The following is a 16728-nucleotide window of genomic DNA, read 5'->3' as shown; positions in this document are numbered from 1 at the left end:
AAGTTAAATATATTTTATATTTTATTATTATTTTACAATATAGTAATGAAAATCATCAGAAAATCAGATAAAACTAAAATATAAAATATAAATAATAAGTGAAAAATTAAAATAATATTAAAACGATTATGTTTAAGATTAAAACAAATATAAAATAGGAATCATCTAATTGCTATCAATTATGATTTTTCATTCAATTAATAGAAATTCAGTTCCTATAAAAGAATTTCACGAAATATTCTTTCTTTAAAAATATAATAATATCAGATAATATAAGATCAGCGTAGATAATATAAATTTTCATTCATACAAATGGAATTCCACTGCATTATAAGCGTAATAAATTCATTAAGTGGTAGAAAATTTTCTCTCATTATTTTTTCCTGTCTTCATCGTAAAAAAAGAAAAAAATATGATGAAAAAAAAAAGCTTATACATATATGTATCAATTATCACTCAATCAAGATCATCACTCTGTATTCTAGAGGGATATTCGTGGGAAATATTTAATATTGACTAACAAAGCAAACCAACAAAACTATTAAGATCACCATTGATCTTCCATTGAGTCATTGAATTGAGCCGATTTTGACTAGCTAATCTGTATTCGCCTCATGGTAAATGAGTTCGATCCACTATGGTGCCACAAGGAGAATCTAGTGACACATAGGTTCCGACAAAATTGCCATTAATGCCCTTCACACCGAGAATTAGACCTGTTTGTGCCGCTTAACGAAGTTTGAAAAGGTACAGTTATTAGAAAGAATCTTGAAAGACGTTCCGCTTTCCGTGCCACCAGTTAATATGCGCTTCAAAGAACCAAATATAATGTCGAAACAAAAATGAACAACGTGTTAAATTATACATAAAAAAGGTAAAAGAAGAAATCATTTGGAAAAAAATATTTTTAATGAATATTTGATATTTATTATTAAAATAAAATAGAATGCATAATGAAAAATTATATATTATATTTATATATGTAATTTTTTTATCTGTATATCTTTTATGTAATTTATATTAATTTTTTTATTTTAAATATTTTATTTCTTAAAAAGAGTTTAATGAATAAAATGATAATAAATATATAAAAATAAAAATCATGTGTTTTTAAAACGAACAAATGTAATTTTAATTAAACAGAAAAATTTTCCATATTTGAAATGCTAACAGAATATGTGCAAATGTATAATTATTATATTTACATTGCTTCTTATATCTCTCGTTAAATATTGAATAATAAAAATTACATTAAATGCGTTTAAGAAATATTTTTGACATCATTTTAAGGGAATTTGCAAGATTTATTCTTATGATTTTTAAATGATTTTTAATCTTTTTTCTTCTAATAGATATATATTTATAAACAATAATATTTATAAACAATATTTATAAACAATTTTATAAATATATAATTAATAAAAACTTGAAACTAGATTTGGAAATCTAAAATAAAAATAAATATATATCTAATTAGGTAATTTTTGTTACCTAATTTTTGATGTTAAATATAAAATACAATTTTTTTAAAAAAGAAATAATTAAAAATATAACAAAACGAAAATGTAAAATATTACACCATAACATGATGAATACATTTATTGTAAATTGATGTTTTCTAATTTTATTTTTAATTTTTTTTTATGTTTATGACATATTATAAAACTAATTACGTTTTCGCAACATGCAATAATTTTTAGAATGAAAATTTTAATTTACCTGAAATGATAACATATTTTCATATTTATTATTATTTATTTTAAAAAAAATTATTCTAAAAATTAAATAAAAAATTATTTTAAAAAGTTGTCACTAAATATAAAAATATTTATAATATTAACAAAAGATTAATTTCGATTTAACTAATATCAATAGAAATAGTACTTTATAACTGTATAATAATATAATAAATAAATATTAATAAATATTAAACATTATTATATTTATATTTATGTAATAAAATTTTATTACAATTTCGATTATTCGATGTATTTTCTATAATATATTAATATTTCGCAATACACTAATTAGGAGATATTGCTACATATATAACATTTATTTAAAAGACAAAAGAAAAATTACGTTTATCTTTGACAATCTTTTGCTTTTTATGTTTGTTAAAAGAAATAAAGAATAAGAAAAATTTGTTTTAATATAATAATAATGTAAAATTTAAAAATGAAAAACAAATGTAAAAATTTTAATCACATAAACTTATATGAAATAATTATGACAAAATTTTGTTCTCTTATAAAAAAATGTATTATTCATTGAATTTATAGAATCATGAAAATCTGTATCATTTAAATAATCAATATTTTTTTAATCAAATTTTTGTTAATATTATATTATCAATCTATCTATCTCAATAACTTATTTCATATAAGATTTAAGAAAAATATTTTTTAATATTATTTTTTAATATAATTATATACCTCTATCCATTTTCATCATTATACATATATTACATGCTTACCCATTATTTTAATGTAAAAACTCGTGCCTTAAATCAACATCTTCCTCTCCAAAGTATATATTCCAATATAATAACATAATAACATCCTACATGCGAAACTGAATATATTATAATGTGTACTATTACAATATCCAATAAATATTTCAATCAGAGTTATGTATAATTTTCTGTCAAGAAAAATTCAGTACCAATAAGAACGATATAATATTTTCACAATAAACGGATTTCCATAAGAATATAAAGAAAGAAAGGGAAAGAAAAAATATCAAAATGAAAAAAAAAAATTATAGATACTATAATATAAATATGATCACTTTGATATTTTTTCTTTTTTTTCCATTATTTCCATTTTATTGTGATACTTAGCTTCTAAAAGTATAATTATTTTAATTTTTTATTATTTCCACAATGCATTAATATAATGTCATTAAAAATTATTTTATTGATTTATGAATATGAAACTAATAATACATAACTATGGACAAAGAAAATTTGAAATTATTTTGTAAAATATAAAATTGTTTTAATTTTAATATTAAATAGTGAATGAGAATATTGTGAAAATTAGATAATATCAACTATTAAAATAATTTCAGTTCTATTAAATTTTATTTGAATAGCAATTATTGTTATTAATCGTACCAACTCCTTGAATTCTAAGGAATTATTTTTGATTTTATAAATTTAATGAAGTTAAATGATGACATTAATTCGAATAATAATTCCTAAAAAATATTCACGTATTAGTATAATTTTTCTTTCTATATTTTATAAATCTAAAATAAATTTTTTATTTTTTTTTATTTTTTTTCAGATTTTTTTCATTTTACTCAATAATAATTTATTTTAAAATGACCACTAAACAAAGAAACTATTACATTTTTAAAATTTGAATTTTTTTTTAATTTTGATCGGATTATTAAATCTTAAATAATGAAAACGATCAAATAAAATTTTATATACATATATGAATGCAATACATATTTAAACTCAAACATTTTTAAAAATAACTTTAAACATTCAATTCTTTCATAAACATTAATATGCATAAACATTCTTTCACTCGATAAACATTAATATATTCATTACTCTTTCAGAATTCTCTTTTTCACATTTTTAAAAATAAACTTCGATCTCATTTAAAATATCGAAAGATTTTATGTGCCATTTTATGTACAAATTCTTTTAATAAAAAAAGAAATAAAAAAGAAGAAAAATGAAGTAACACAATTTTGAACCTTATTCACATGTTGAATGCGAAAACAAACGCAACAAATAAAGATGGAACAAATAGATACCTGTGAACAATTTTCAAGGTGAAAATGCCTTCGACCTACTTTTCACTGCAAATAATACTCATTTTTATATTATCTGATTTTCATGTGTATCTGTGATTCTCCTGTTTGCCACGTTTCTCTTTGTCAAAAAGCTTTTTTGTCTTTGTCTTTTTACCACTAATTCTAATTCTCATGAATCACTTACAATTTGCAAAACTTGGCAATACAAAGGCATTAAAAAAACATGAACATAAGAAAAATATATAAAATATTAAGTTAAAATCAAGATTTTAAAAATAAAATTTTATAATTTTGATACTAACAAACCGAAAAAATCTTTGAAATTGTATAGCTTTATTTAAAATGAACTTAATAAAAACAATTTAGTTTTAGTTTTTTTGATGTTCTGAACAAGCTGTCTTATTTTATTATTTATTCTAAAAAATCTATTCCTATACTATTTTTATAGATATTAAAACTATTATTATTTTATATTAAAAAATATTATATCATAAAAATTTTTTTTAGAAAATAAAAAGATAATTATTTAGAATTAAATTAATTATGAAAAAATTATTATTAAAATTATTATTATTATTATTATTAAATATAGGATTATTATTATTAATATATAATTGATATTATTTTCTTTATCGTTATAATATTTCAATCGAATTGTAATATGTATACATTATAAATAGATAAACATTTTTTAATTAATTAATATTAATGTATTCTTATTTTTTCTTATTTTTATTATTTCTTATTTTTTATTATTTGCTTTATAATTTTTTTTTTAAATTCAATATTAAGATTTTAAATAATTCTATTTTGAATTTATATAAAATAAATTCTTATATTGAAAAACATATTTGTCAATATATAAATTTATTAATTATTTTGTATTATTTTAAATAAAAATATATTATATAAATATATGCTACGTTAATAAAATATTAAATTATTCTTAAACATTTTAAATTTAAATATTTATTTTTTTTAAATAGAATTCACGTAAAATATTAATCAATTTTTTTTCAATGAATTTTTAATCAAATTTATAATTTTATATTTTTAATAAATAAGTTACATTATATAATATAATGTCATAATTTTGTAAAATTAAATCTTAAATCTTTAAATTAAAAATTAAATTATTGAAACTTATATTAAATAATTAAATTAATTAAAAAATTACAAAAATGTAAACAATATTAATATTAAAATATTAATATTATAATATAAAATAATAATAATGAATTGAAAAATAATTTTATAAAATTATTAATAAAATATTGAAATATAATAAAACAAAAATAACTAAAATAATAACTGATATGACTGTAAATTATTAATTCATTCATTTTATTCTCTAATACTATTATGAACGAAAAATTTTCATTTATTTCATTTAATAAAAATAATTAAATAAATAATAAAAATATTATAATATATATACATTTTTTATTAAATTTATATGTATAAATATATACAAAGAATTTTTTTTTTAAATGATAATTGTTTTATATTATTTTTATCGAGATTTCAAGAAAGAAATTAAAAAATTATTAAAAAGATAAATATAATTTTATAATTAAAAAATTAAAACTATTACATAAAATATATTATTATAATTAATAAATAAGATAAATAAAATTTTTTAACTTTTAAAAATATTTTTATAATGATTTATTCAAATTAATTTTGAATTTTTCTTTTTATTAAAAAAAATTCTTATAATTTTATACTTATTAACTAAAGAATATTGAAAAAATTATATTATTTGTCAAAAATGTTATACCAATTATAAAAAAAAATCCTAAAATTTTCAAAAAAAAGAACATTTAAGTAACTACAGCGTATTAGAAAGCCATTAAACAAAACCGTGTCATTACTTCTCACATTAAATCGATCGAGCTAAAGAGTGTTATATATGCATCATATTTATCAAGATAAATTAAATAATATTTTTTAATCAATTTCATTATTAAAATTCAAAAATTTCATATTCAAAAATTCAAATTATTTTATCAAACAATCTACATATTCTGTTCAAATTAAATAACAAATCTTTAAAAAACTCGCTTAATAGGTTCATAAAAAATGTAAAAACACATACAGTAGTTTGTAAAAAATCCTGAGTAAAAACTTCTTTTACAAACATAAAAACTACTATTAGTATCACATTCAGTTTGTACCTTTTTTTGGTTTGTTTAAGTTCATCTAATTTAGAAGAATGTGTTAGATGATTAATTCGTGCAATAATCTCAATAAATATATATTCTTGGAAGCTCTTAAATAATAACCTTCCGATGTGCATAACAAATATTCTATTTTACAAAACAATTCGTAGTTTTATCGAACAGAATATATAACTAATTATAATGTGAGAATTTACAAGCGTAGACAATACATCATCGGTAACAATATCCTCAACGAAGCAAGCACCTGCCAATTTAAAGGTTAGTTCGTATAAAGATCAAACGGGCCGCGTGTGGCGCCTCAACTGTCAATCTGACAGCCGCCTGATATAACGTAATCATCGTTCATCGTACCCTTTTAGCACGGATACAAAGAAATCTCTGGCGGCAGTCATTTACTAATTGTACTACGAATCGCAGAAACATTCGTTTGCGCATGTACATAAACGCATCTACATGTAAAGAAATACGTTAATTCACTTACCAATAAAAATGCATACAAAATCTATAATAATTTTTTGTAGAATCATTTTCGATGATCTATCCATGATGATTCGAATTGTGATAATTCTTCCTTCTTTTTTTCTCTGTCCTTTCACTTTCTGCCTGTTTCGTTAATATCTTAAAAAGGACGAATGAACGAACAATCGATAAACACACACGATTGCAAAAAAAGTGGATAAATGTACAAAAGAAAATTATGTTATGTATAGTTATATAGAAAAATTAAGAAAAAGATCCATCCCTATCGACGGTTCGGAATGGACTAAACGACGCTTGAACTAGTGCTCGCGAATCTACTTACAAACACCACAGCACCGACTCGATCGAGATCCGAACGACGACTGCGGCTGCGCCTCACTCCACTACTTCATCCGCGCATACGACGCACGTGCCTGTCCGGCCTGAATCATAGTCCGTAGTTTAATAATGGGTGCTCATTGTAACATGAAACAAACATGAAATATAAGTCTCTTCCATGAAATATGAATGAACATTCACCTTTCAATTATATTATTTTGTTTTAGCGAACAATAGTTGCCATTCTGACATATGTAATCAAACATTATAATTTTTATCACTAGAATACACAATATTATTTACTTATAGTATTATATAAAAACATTTATTCAAAAAAAAAATTAGTTGATATTAAAGAAAAAGAAATTCTGTATAGATTTTTGAAGAATTTAAAAAAAATGTGATATTTGATAAGATTTTTATCTTTATTTATATGAGTAAACTAAAAAAAAAATTAAATTTTAAATAGAAATATATTAAAACATATTATTATATTTATTCATCACGATTTAAAAATTTATAAAATTATCAAAATTTTTTAAATTTATCTCTATTTCATATATTATTTCTTATATATATTTACATATGTAATTTAGAAAGAATATATTAATCATAAAGTATTTAATAATAATTTTATTCGCATTTGTAATATATATAATATTTAAATATTAATTTTTAAGTTTAATTTCTAAGTAAGTGCACTGATAATCTATGGAATTTTTTTATTGAAAATTTAATAAATCAATAAACACAATTTATATTTTAGTTATTTATTTATATTTAAATGAGATTTATATATAAAAAATCTAAAAATAAAGTTATTTTAAATACTAACAATTAAATTACTAACAAATATAAGAAATGTAATAAATCTATAAGATTTTATATTTATAAAAAATATTGCTTGTTTCCTCATTTTTCTATAGTGCGTATTGAATTATAGAAATAAATAGAACTTTTTTAAAATCTAATATAAATTATAAGAATTTTTCTCATTCTTGTAAAAATATTAAAAATTTTGAATAAGGTTATAATTATTTACAATAATAAAAGAAACATTTGAAAGAATTGAAACAAATAGATCTATTTATATATTATATATAGTTACATTATTTATAATAATATAGTCTATATAGTCTATATAATATATATAGAGAATCGAAATATAAAAGTCTGCTATATATTATGTTTAATTTTATTTTTTAAAAATTATAGTCTATTATTCTTAAGAGATTATTAATGAATTTCTGCTATATATATATATATATATATATATATATATATATATATATATATAAGTAAGATACATTTTTGAAATTTTGAAAACAGATTTTCTAATTTTTTTTTTCTTTACTCTTTTTTTTCTAACTTTTTTTTTCTTACTCTTTTATTATATTTTAATAAATTTTTTCTATTACTTATTTTTTAGTTAAATTTATTGTCAAATTATTAAAAAATCGTATTTTTTTTATCCATTTTCATTCATTTTTTATAGTTTAAAATTTAAATTTTTTATAATAATCTTCATATTATATTGAATGTAAACTAAATGAAAAATTTAAAAAATAGTGTCTATGTACAAGAAATAAAATTATCATTTATTAATTTTTCACTTATTATGTAATGATTTTTTTCTAAAGATTTATCTACAAAACTGTATATTCAATTTATTTGATATAATTTAACTTGCTTCATTTATTTAAAAAAAATGATTTCATACTTTCTCAAAGATGGATCACTTAATTATAGCTTTTCTCAAAAATTTTTATTAAAAAATTAAAAACTAATTTATTTATTATTACAATTAATTTATAATATTATCATCATTTTTATTTATATTACAAAGAAATTTACTGTACTTTTATTTTATTTTTATTTTCATTTTATTTTTTTATTCGATCATTTTAATTTAATATTCTTAATTTAATCTAAAATTCTGCATTTTAATATCAATATTATATCAATATATATCAATATAATTCAAACAAAAAAATAGGTATAGTTAATCACAAATATATATTCTATTTTAAAAAAAATTCATCAATCTTAAAAAATTTTAATAAAAATTTGTATATACATAAAGTATAATGGATTATGCATAAAACAATTTATTTTTAACAAAAAATCTCTTTGAATGCATAAGATTAATTTTTAAATTTTAATTACTTTTTCATATTTTGTATATTTGATTTAATATTTTGATTAATAATTAATGTTTGATAATATTGATAATGATTAATATTTTTTATAACAAGTTAAAATAGAATATTAAAATTATTTTATAATTCAAAATTTTGTTTTATTTTATTTTATTGAAATTTACTTTATTATTACGAATTATTACGAATTAAAAAAAAAAGAAAATAATACTATTTCAAAGATTAATTTCATTCTTTTTAAAAGTAATATTCCATAAAAAAATTGCTCTATATATAATCTATTATAATATCTATATATTCATAATATTTGATATAAAACAAAGTTATTGTTTTGATATAATTATTAATTGAATTCTTTTAAAATCTATGAAGACTTCTATGACTGATTCTATTAATTAATTGCTCGACTAAAGTCTGAGAATTTGGAAAATGGAAATTATATTATTCTTTAATTTTAAAAATTTTCAAAAATTAGAATTCCAAAACTCATAAAATAAAGTCATTATCCTAAACTATTTTTATCTATAATAGTATTAATACATATAACAGATCATATATATCAAGATATTCTATAAAGTGAAAAAAGATAAGATTGCAGAAAAAATATGGAGGTAAAAATAAATATTGTTTAAAAGAAGCATAAACTTTACTATCTTACTTTCTTTTACTTTATCATAAAGCAAATCGTAGATAGTTGAGCGCACATCTTCTAGACATTTATTTCGCGAACTATTTACAATAGTCTTAATTTAGGTCATACGGACATAAATTTAATTGAATGTGCAAGGTGAATAATTCTTATAAAAAAAATATTATTCGTTAGGACGTCAATAAGAAAGCATAAATATATCATTGATTTTGTGCAGAGAATTAAAAAACAAATTTTCTTTATTATATTTCATTAGATTTACATAAACGAATATTATTCTTTGATGATTTGTAATAATTACTTAAATGAATTGCAATTGTAGAATTTCATCTATTTTTTTTTCATCTATTATTTTTCAATTATAAAAAACGTTGGTCAATTTTAAAAAATCTTGGTTGGATGTTTACATTTCTAAATTTCTGTCTATCATTTGTCCCTTAAATGAGTATTTGCAACAAATTAAATTGTGTTTATAATTGTATCGAAGTTATTACAATGATGATTAAAAATTAAATAAATATAATCTGAATTTAGTAATCTGAGATTACTATTTTTAATTTTCAAATATCTCTTCCATTCACTTATTATAATTTAACATAAATTAATTTAACCTAATTGAAATTCGCATAAAAACATATATTTATATATATCGTTATTATAATATGAAAATAATCATGATTTTATAATCTTTTTCATATCGAAATCAGATACTTCATTATAAAATTTATTATATTGCAAATGAAATGAAACAATAATAATTTAATTTTATTTTATTCAAAGAATTCAACTTTTAACGAAAGATTCAAACAAAATTTGCAATAATAATATATAAAATCATAACGTGATTTATATAAAAAGTTAATAATAATTAATTATTTTAACATATAAATAATATAGACTATATAAATTATAAATAGAATTTTTCTTGCTTATAAAAAGAAAAAGTTCTAATAGTCAATTATTATTATATTTGAAACATAAAAATTAATGATCATTATAAATAAATCATATAGTAGTATAATGACAAACTAATAAGATATAATAAAGTGATAAACAAATAAAAGAAAGAATATAAATATTTAAATATATTCCAAATCATGTGTCATTATAGAGAATTAATTGTTCACATTCTGTTCTTCATATCTTTCATGATATTTATACTATATATTATTTTGATAAGTAATAATTTCAATATAGTTTTATAGAATATTTTTGAAATTGATGATTGAAAAGAAAGTAATTTCATAAAAATAAAATAAATCGAAAATATATTAAAATTTTCATAATAATCCATTTTATAAAAAAAATCAAATTTGAAAATTGATTTATTTATTGCATTTAGACACATGTTTTACACAATGCTTTACTCAATCTTTTGGCTAATCAATATTATTCGTGTATATGTTTATATAAAATGTAAAAATAAAAGATGAAAAAAAATGAAATGAAAAAATATATTTTATTTTTTCAATTCATTTTTATGTCAGAAATCATTCCTTTTTTAATTGTTATCATAATTCTAAAAATATCTTCTATAATATAAATTAAAATGAAATATTATAAAATTATGTAATTTAAATCTGTAATTTAAATGTAACTTACTGTTATATCCTTGATTAAAAATATTAGAGTTAGTTTTATAATATAAAAAAAATAATAAAAAGAATACTAAAAAAAAAGAAAACATTTCTAACAGTAAAATAGAATATAATAATTTTTGAATTTTCGTATTGAATTAACACATAAAATTGATTACTGATAAAATGTTTTTAAAAGTAAAAATATTAATTATTAATCACTTTTTTTATGCACTTGATTTATAGAAATTTATATAGTTTTAAAATTATTATTTGATTCTTTAATTTATAGAATTTCAAAGTCTGAAAATCTACATAAAAACGCAAATTCATTAGATTCACATGGGAGTTCATATTCTTCAAATTTTTTTTAAAATTTAACAATTTATCCAAAATATTTAGAACGACAAGATCAATATTAAATAATTTCATTAAATATTGAATATTAAAATAATTTAAAGAATTTAAACAATTTCACAATTAACAAAAAAGAATTTTTAAAAAAAAATTTTAAAAATGTTATTATGAAATATTCAATTGTAAAATCAATTTTATCTTAAATTAATTTTCTTTCTGTTAATTTTTGTAGATTTGTAATATTATTATTTCCAATATATTAATTTACATAAAAAGTTAATCACTTGTTATATGATATTTAAGTATTATTCATATTCATAATAAACTTATTAATAAAATTGAACATTAATCGATTAAAATTTTTATTTTCGTTAATTGATTAATATTTACAATTAAAAGAATTTAATTATATCGAAGATTCAATTAATCAAATTGATTAAAATATTCAATTAATATATTGAAAAAATTAAAACATAAGTAAATTATATATTGATTAAAGAAAATTAATCGTCAAAAAATCAATATATTATTTTAATATTTTTCACAATACTATTAAAAATAAAAACAATGAGGATAATTTTACTTACATTGAACATTGATTAAGTATTGAATATACAATTAACTAATTGTCTATCAATTCAATCGTGATTATTCATATTAATTAATCAAAAACTCAAAGAATACTAAAAAAAAATACAAACCTAATTTAAATTGATTATCATTTTAATGACCATTAGTTATGATCATTTTTATGATTTTAACATCAATTATTTCGGTTTCGATAAATAATATCAAAAATAAGTCAAAAATGTTTAAAAAAGATCGATATAAAATATCAATATCACTACAGAAAGAATTTCAATGAAAGAAATCAATTATTCAAATAATAGACGTTGAAATGCATGTACTCGTAAATTAAAGTTAATGATTAAAATAGAAGTAAGAACTTAATCTTTAATTAACAATTAAAGTAGAAACTTAATCATTAGTCATTTTTACCATATTTGAGAATTTTATGAAATAAGAGAGTACTGTTAATAAATCGATTTAATAAAATTTATTAATATTTCAGAGATTCAATTTTATTCTGATTCACAAATGCATATATACATAAATCTGAAAATCTAAAAACATAAATACTTTATATATCAAAAACTAACTACTTTGATAAAATATTTTTTAATTAATGATTATATGTATGTAAAACTAATTATATATAATTTATACATAAAAATATAAATACAATTCGTCGATTATTATTTATAATAATAATCACATTTTATTTATGTTTCTACTAATTTTTATTCTATATTCTTATTATTCTTATAGGTGTAATGAATACAAAATTTACAATCGGATTTTCATTATTCGAACCAGTATAATACAGAAAATTCTGTAAAATTGTTTTGTTTATTCTCTTTTTATCATGAAAATCTTTATAAATCGAAATATATAAATTTATTTTGATTATGTATCATATATATTTAATTGTATTATTTTACATCTGCAATTCGAATTTAGAATAATCTGATTTTAAATCAAAATGTATCAAATTTTTTATTTTTATAAGTTAAACTTTTATTATTACTACTATACGAAAATAATTATGTTATTACTTATTAATTATATTCCTATTATAGAACTATTATATAACTATTACTATTATATAATCGATATGTGTAAGTCGATTTGTTATAACAATTGAATATTGAATTTTAAAAATAAACAAATTAATAATAAATTATTAATATTTATTAAAATTAATAGTAATATTATTAATATAATTGATTTATCTAAAATTAAAAATTTACTTATTTGTTAGAGTTTACTTATTTATATACAAAACTTAATTAAGAAGCACGACTATAAAATATATAAATAATTTTTTATACATTATATGATGATAAAATGTGAAAATAATAATTATATATTATATAATAATTTTTTGAAACATTATACAAATAAATATATGAATTATAATTAATGGATTATAGTAAATTATTAAATATTATTAATTACAAAGAAAAAGTACGAATATACATAGAATATTCTTTTTATTTCTGATATAGAAAGTTTCAGAATATTAATAAATATAAAAATCAAATTAAAAAGTTTAAAAATGCTATAAATATAAATATTTTGAATTTTATAAAACTTTTGATTTTTTATTTTTTCTAAATTGGATTAATAATATGATTAGTAATAATATCGATTACTAATAAAATTCACTCAAAAACTACTTATCAAAGGAAATAAATTGAATAAAACTATTAATAAAATATTAATAAAAAAGTTTTATTAATATACAAGCATAATAACGTTAAATATAATAAAATAATCATTATGAAACAAATAATTTATCTTGATTTGTAATAACCGCATATATAAATTGTGCTTTCTATATTTACACAATTGATAAACACAACTATTATGAGCATAATAAACAACATATTTCTATAATTTACTTTTAAAATTTCTTCGAAAAATTTTAATTATATTGCTACCAAATATTTTATATTTTTATCAATTTACCATTTCACTTTCTTTTATTTTATCATAATTAAACACATAAATACTTTAAATCTTAATATTAAAAATTACTATATATACTAAAATTATATTAAAAATTACTATATAATACTAAAATTACAATAATTATAATGAATTATTTCTTCTTCTTTTTAAATAAATTAATAACTTAATAAATTTTTAGAAAAAATAATTTTTTTTCTAAAAATCATAAAATAATTTCATAAACGTATAGAAATTTTTTATTATAATTGAAATATAAAATATATATTAAATAAAAGGAACATAATATCAGAAATTGTTATAGAAGATCGTTTTAATTGTAATAATATTTAAAATATAACCATTATTAAATCTATCAATATTGTATTCAATCAATATTTTCGTATTTTTTATTTTCTCTCTCATATTTGCAGCTTTTCCTCTATATGTCCTAATAAATGACACATGCATAAAATTCATGATGAAAACTATTTATATATTTATAGTTAATAATAATAATTTCAGTAAATTTCATATTTTTATTAAAATAATAATTAATTTTTTAAAATTAATTCTTATGTAATTTTGCAAAATTATTCTTTTATTTTATTATTATTTATCTATTTTTGATAATAAATTAAATTCGATAATAATATCTATAAAAAACTATAATAAAATTTCTTTTCTATTTTTTACATTAAAATATATTTAAAAAATGTTATTTAATTAATATGTTTTAAATATTGAATAAGTATATTATTAAAATAAATACAAGTATTTACAACATAAATTCAAAATAAATCATTCATTAAATCAAAATATTTTACAAATTTTCAAAAATTAATAACAGAATTGATTTGAATTTTATAATAAATAAAGTTTGGAAATATATAAAAAAATTTTGATTATAAAATTTATATGTATAATATATGCTTATGATATAAAATAAAAATATTAAATATTTTTAATTATTTTTATAATTATTTTAATATATGGAATTATATTAAATTATTAATTTAAATGTTGTTAAAATAAAAATATTTCTTTGATATATTAATAACATTAAATTGGAAAACTATTCAAAATAACTATTTTAATGATGATTTAAAGAAATGTTTTAATGATGATTTCAAAAATTAAAGAAATGTTTTATATAAAATATATAAAATATTAATTATATTCATTAAACATTTTTAGATGATCTTAAAATCAAAATAAATTGATATATAAAAATATGTATTGATTTTTTATTAAGCTATATTAAAATAAGTTAATTTTACGCTCATTATACTATTATGTATTAATATTTTATAGATACTAAATATAAAAAATAATGATAAAATATCGTTATATCATTAAAAATAATATATTACATATATTTTCATTACATAGAAATTCTAAAATATATAAAAAAGAATGGATTTATTTTATTTTTTCTAAATCCAAAGTACAATATTTATTTCATCATTATTGACATTTTAAATATATTTTTTTTTTATAAATTAATAGATATATAATTTATATGAATAATTAAATATAAATAATTTATATGAATTTAAATAAGTTTAAACAAATGTTTAATTGAAATAACATTGATCATAAAATTGATTATAGCATGATATTTAAATATAAATTACAATCTTACATTAAAATAACATGATTATGTTATATTTATTATAAAGCAATCATATACACACATACAATGCAAATGCAACAAATACATTCAAAATAGTACATCATATTCATTTTTCTTAAAATATTCTATTTGATGTTCCTGTATCTAACATTTCTAATAATTAACAACAGCAATAATAGTATAATAATATATACAGGAACATCTATTTATAACTACTTCAAGAAGTAGTGAACTTAAATTAAGTACTTTTTATGTTTTTATTAAAATTTTCTCCAAACCCAGTATAGCATAAAATATCCGAAAATGTTATTTCATCATAAAAGTAATTGATTTTATTAGAAATACATATTAATAATCGAAAAAATACAATTACTACATTAATTTATCAATTAAACTTTACATTCTCTAATGAAATACATTTTTTTTTTTTAAATATAAAAAAAAACATTTTTAACTTGCATATAAAATTTTATATGTACATATGTATCTATATACATATAAATTTTTATATGTATTATTCACAACAAAAGATTTCTAAAAACAAAAATATTATAATTCAATTTGCATTTTATAAATTATTAATTAGAATTTCTTACAAATCGTTCTTTATCAAATAATCAGCTTTTATATTTTTATATTAATATGCATTCATCTTCTGAAACATCTTATATGTGTATTTTTATATTAGAGACTTTTATTTTTTATTTATTATATATTTAGAGAAAATTTAGCTTTATATCTGTTATTACGCCTCTGAGTATCAATATTAATAATAAAACTATTGTATAATTTGAAATAAATTTATGTGCATATTATTTTTTTTTAAACATTATTCAATATTTCCTAAATATGTACACATTTATTTATGAACTCGTTATCTAATGTCTTTTTCTTTTTCTTTTATTATTTATATAATTTAACTACTGATATTCATGCATAGATATATGAAATCTGATTACTTGATTAAAGTGATTATAATAGCCAATAACAGCAATAAATGAATATGTGTACAATAAAATACACATATACAACATATAATTATAGCATAAAATACTTTCCAAATAATATAATGATAATTAATTAA

At 17.1% G+C, this 16728-nt stretch overlaps 1 protein-coding gene across 4 annotated transcripts in view; it reads right to left on the bottom strand.

Annotated features, from left to right (window-relative positions):
* LOC108002410 (putative phosphatidate phosphatase) overlaps positions 1-6812 on the bottom strand; it is a 141714-nt gene extending 134902 nt beyond the window's left edge. For all 4 annotated transcript variants that reach the window (XM_062081562.1, XM_062081559.1, XM_062081561.1 and 1 more), the window contains exon 1: positions 6439-6812. In XM_062081562.1, coding sequence (XP_061937546.1) covers positions 6439-6502 — 64 coding nt within the window. In that variant the 5' untranslated portion in view covers positions 6503-6812. The remainder of the gene's footprint in view (positions 1-6438) is intronic.
* Positions 6813-16728: the final 9916 nt, after the last annotated feature.

This window comes from Apis cerana, linkage group LG11, assembly GCF_029169275.1.
Source record: "Apis cerana isolate GH-2021 linkage group LG11, AcerK_1.0, whole genome shotgun sequence".
Lineage (NCBI taxonomy): Eukaryota > Metazoa > Arthropoda > Insecta > Hymenoptera > Apidae > Apis > Apis cerana.
This window is presented reverse-complemented; position numbering and strand designations above follow the sequence as displayed.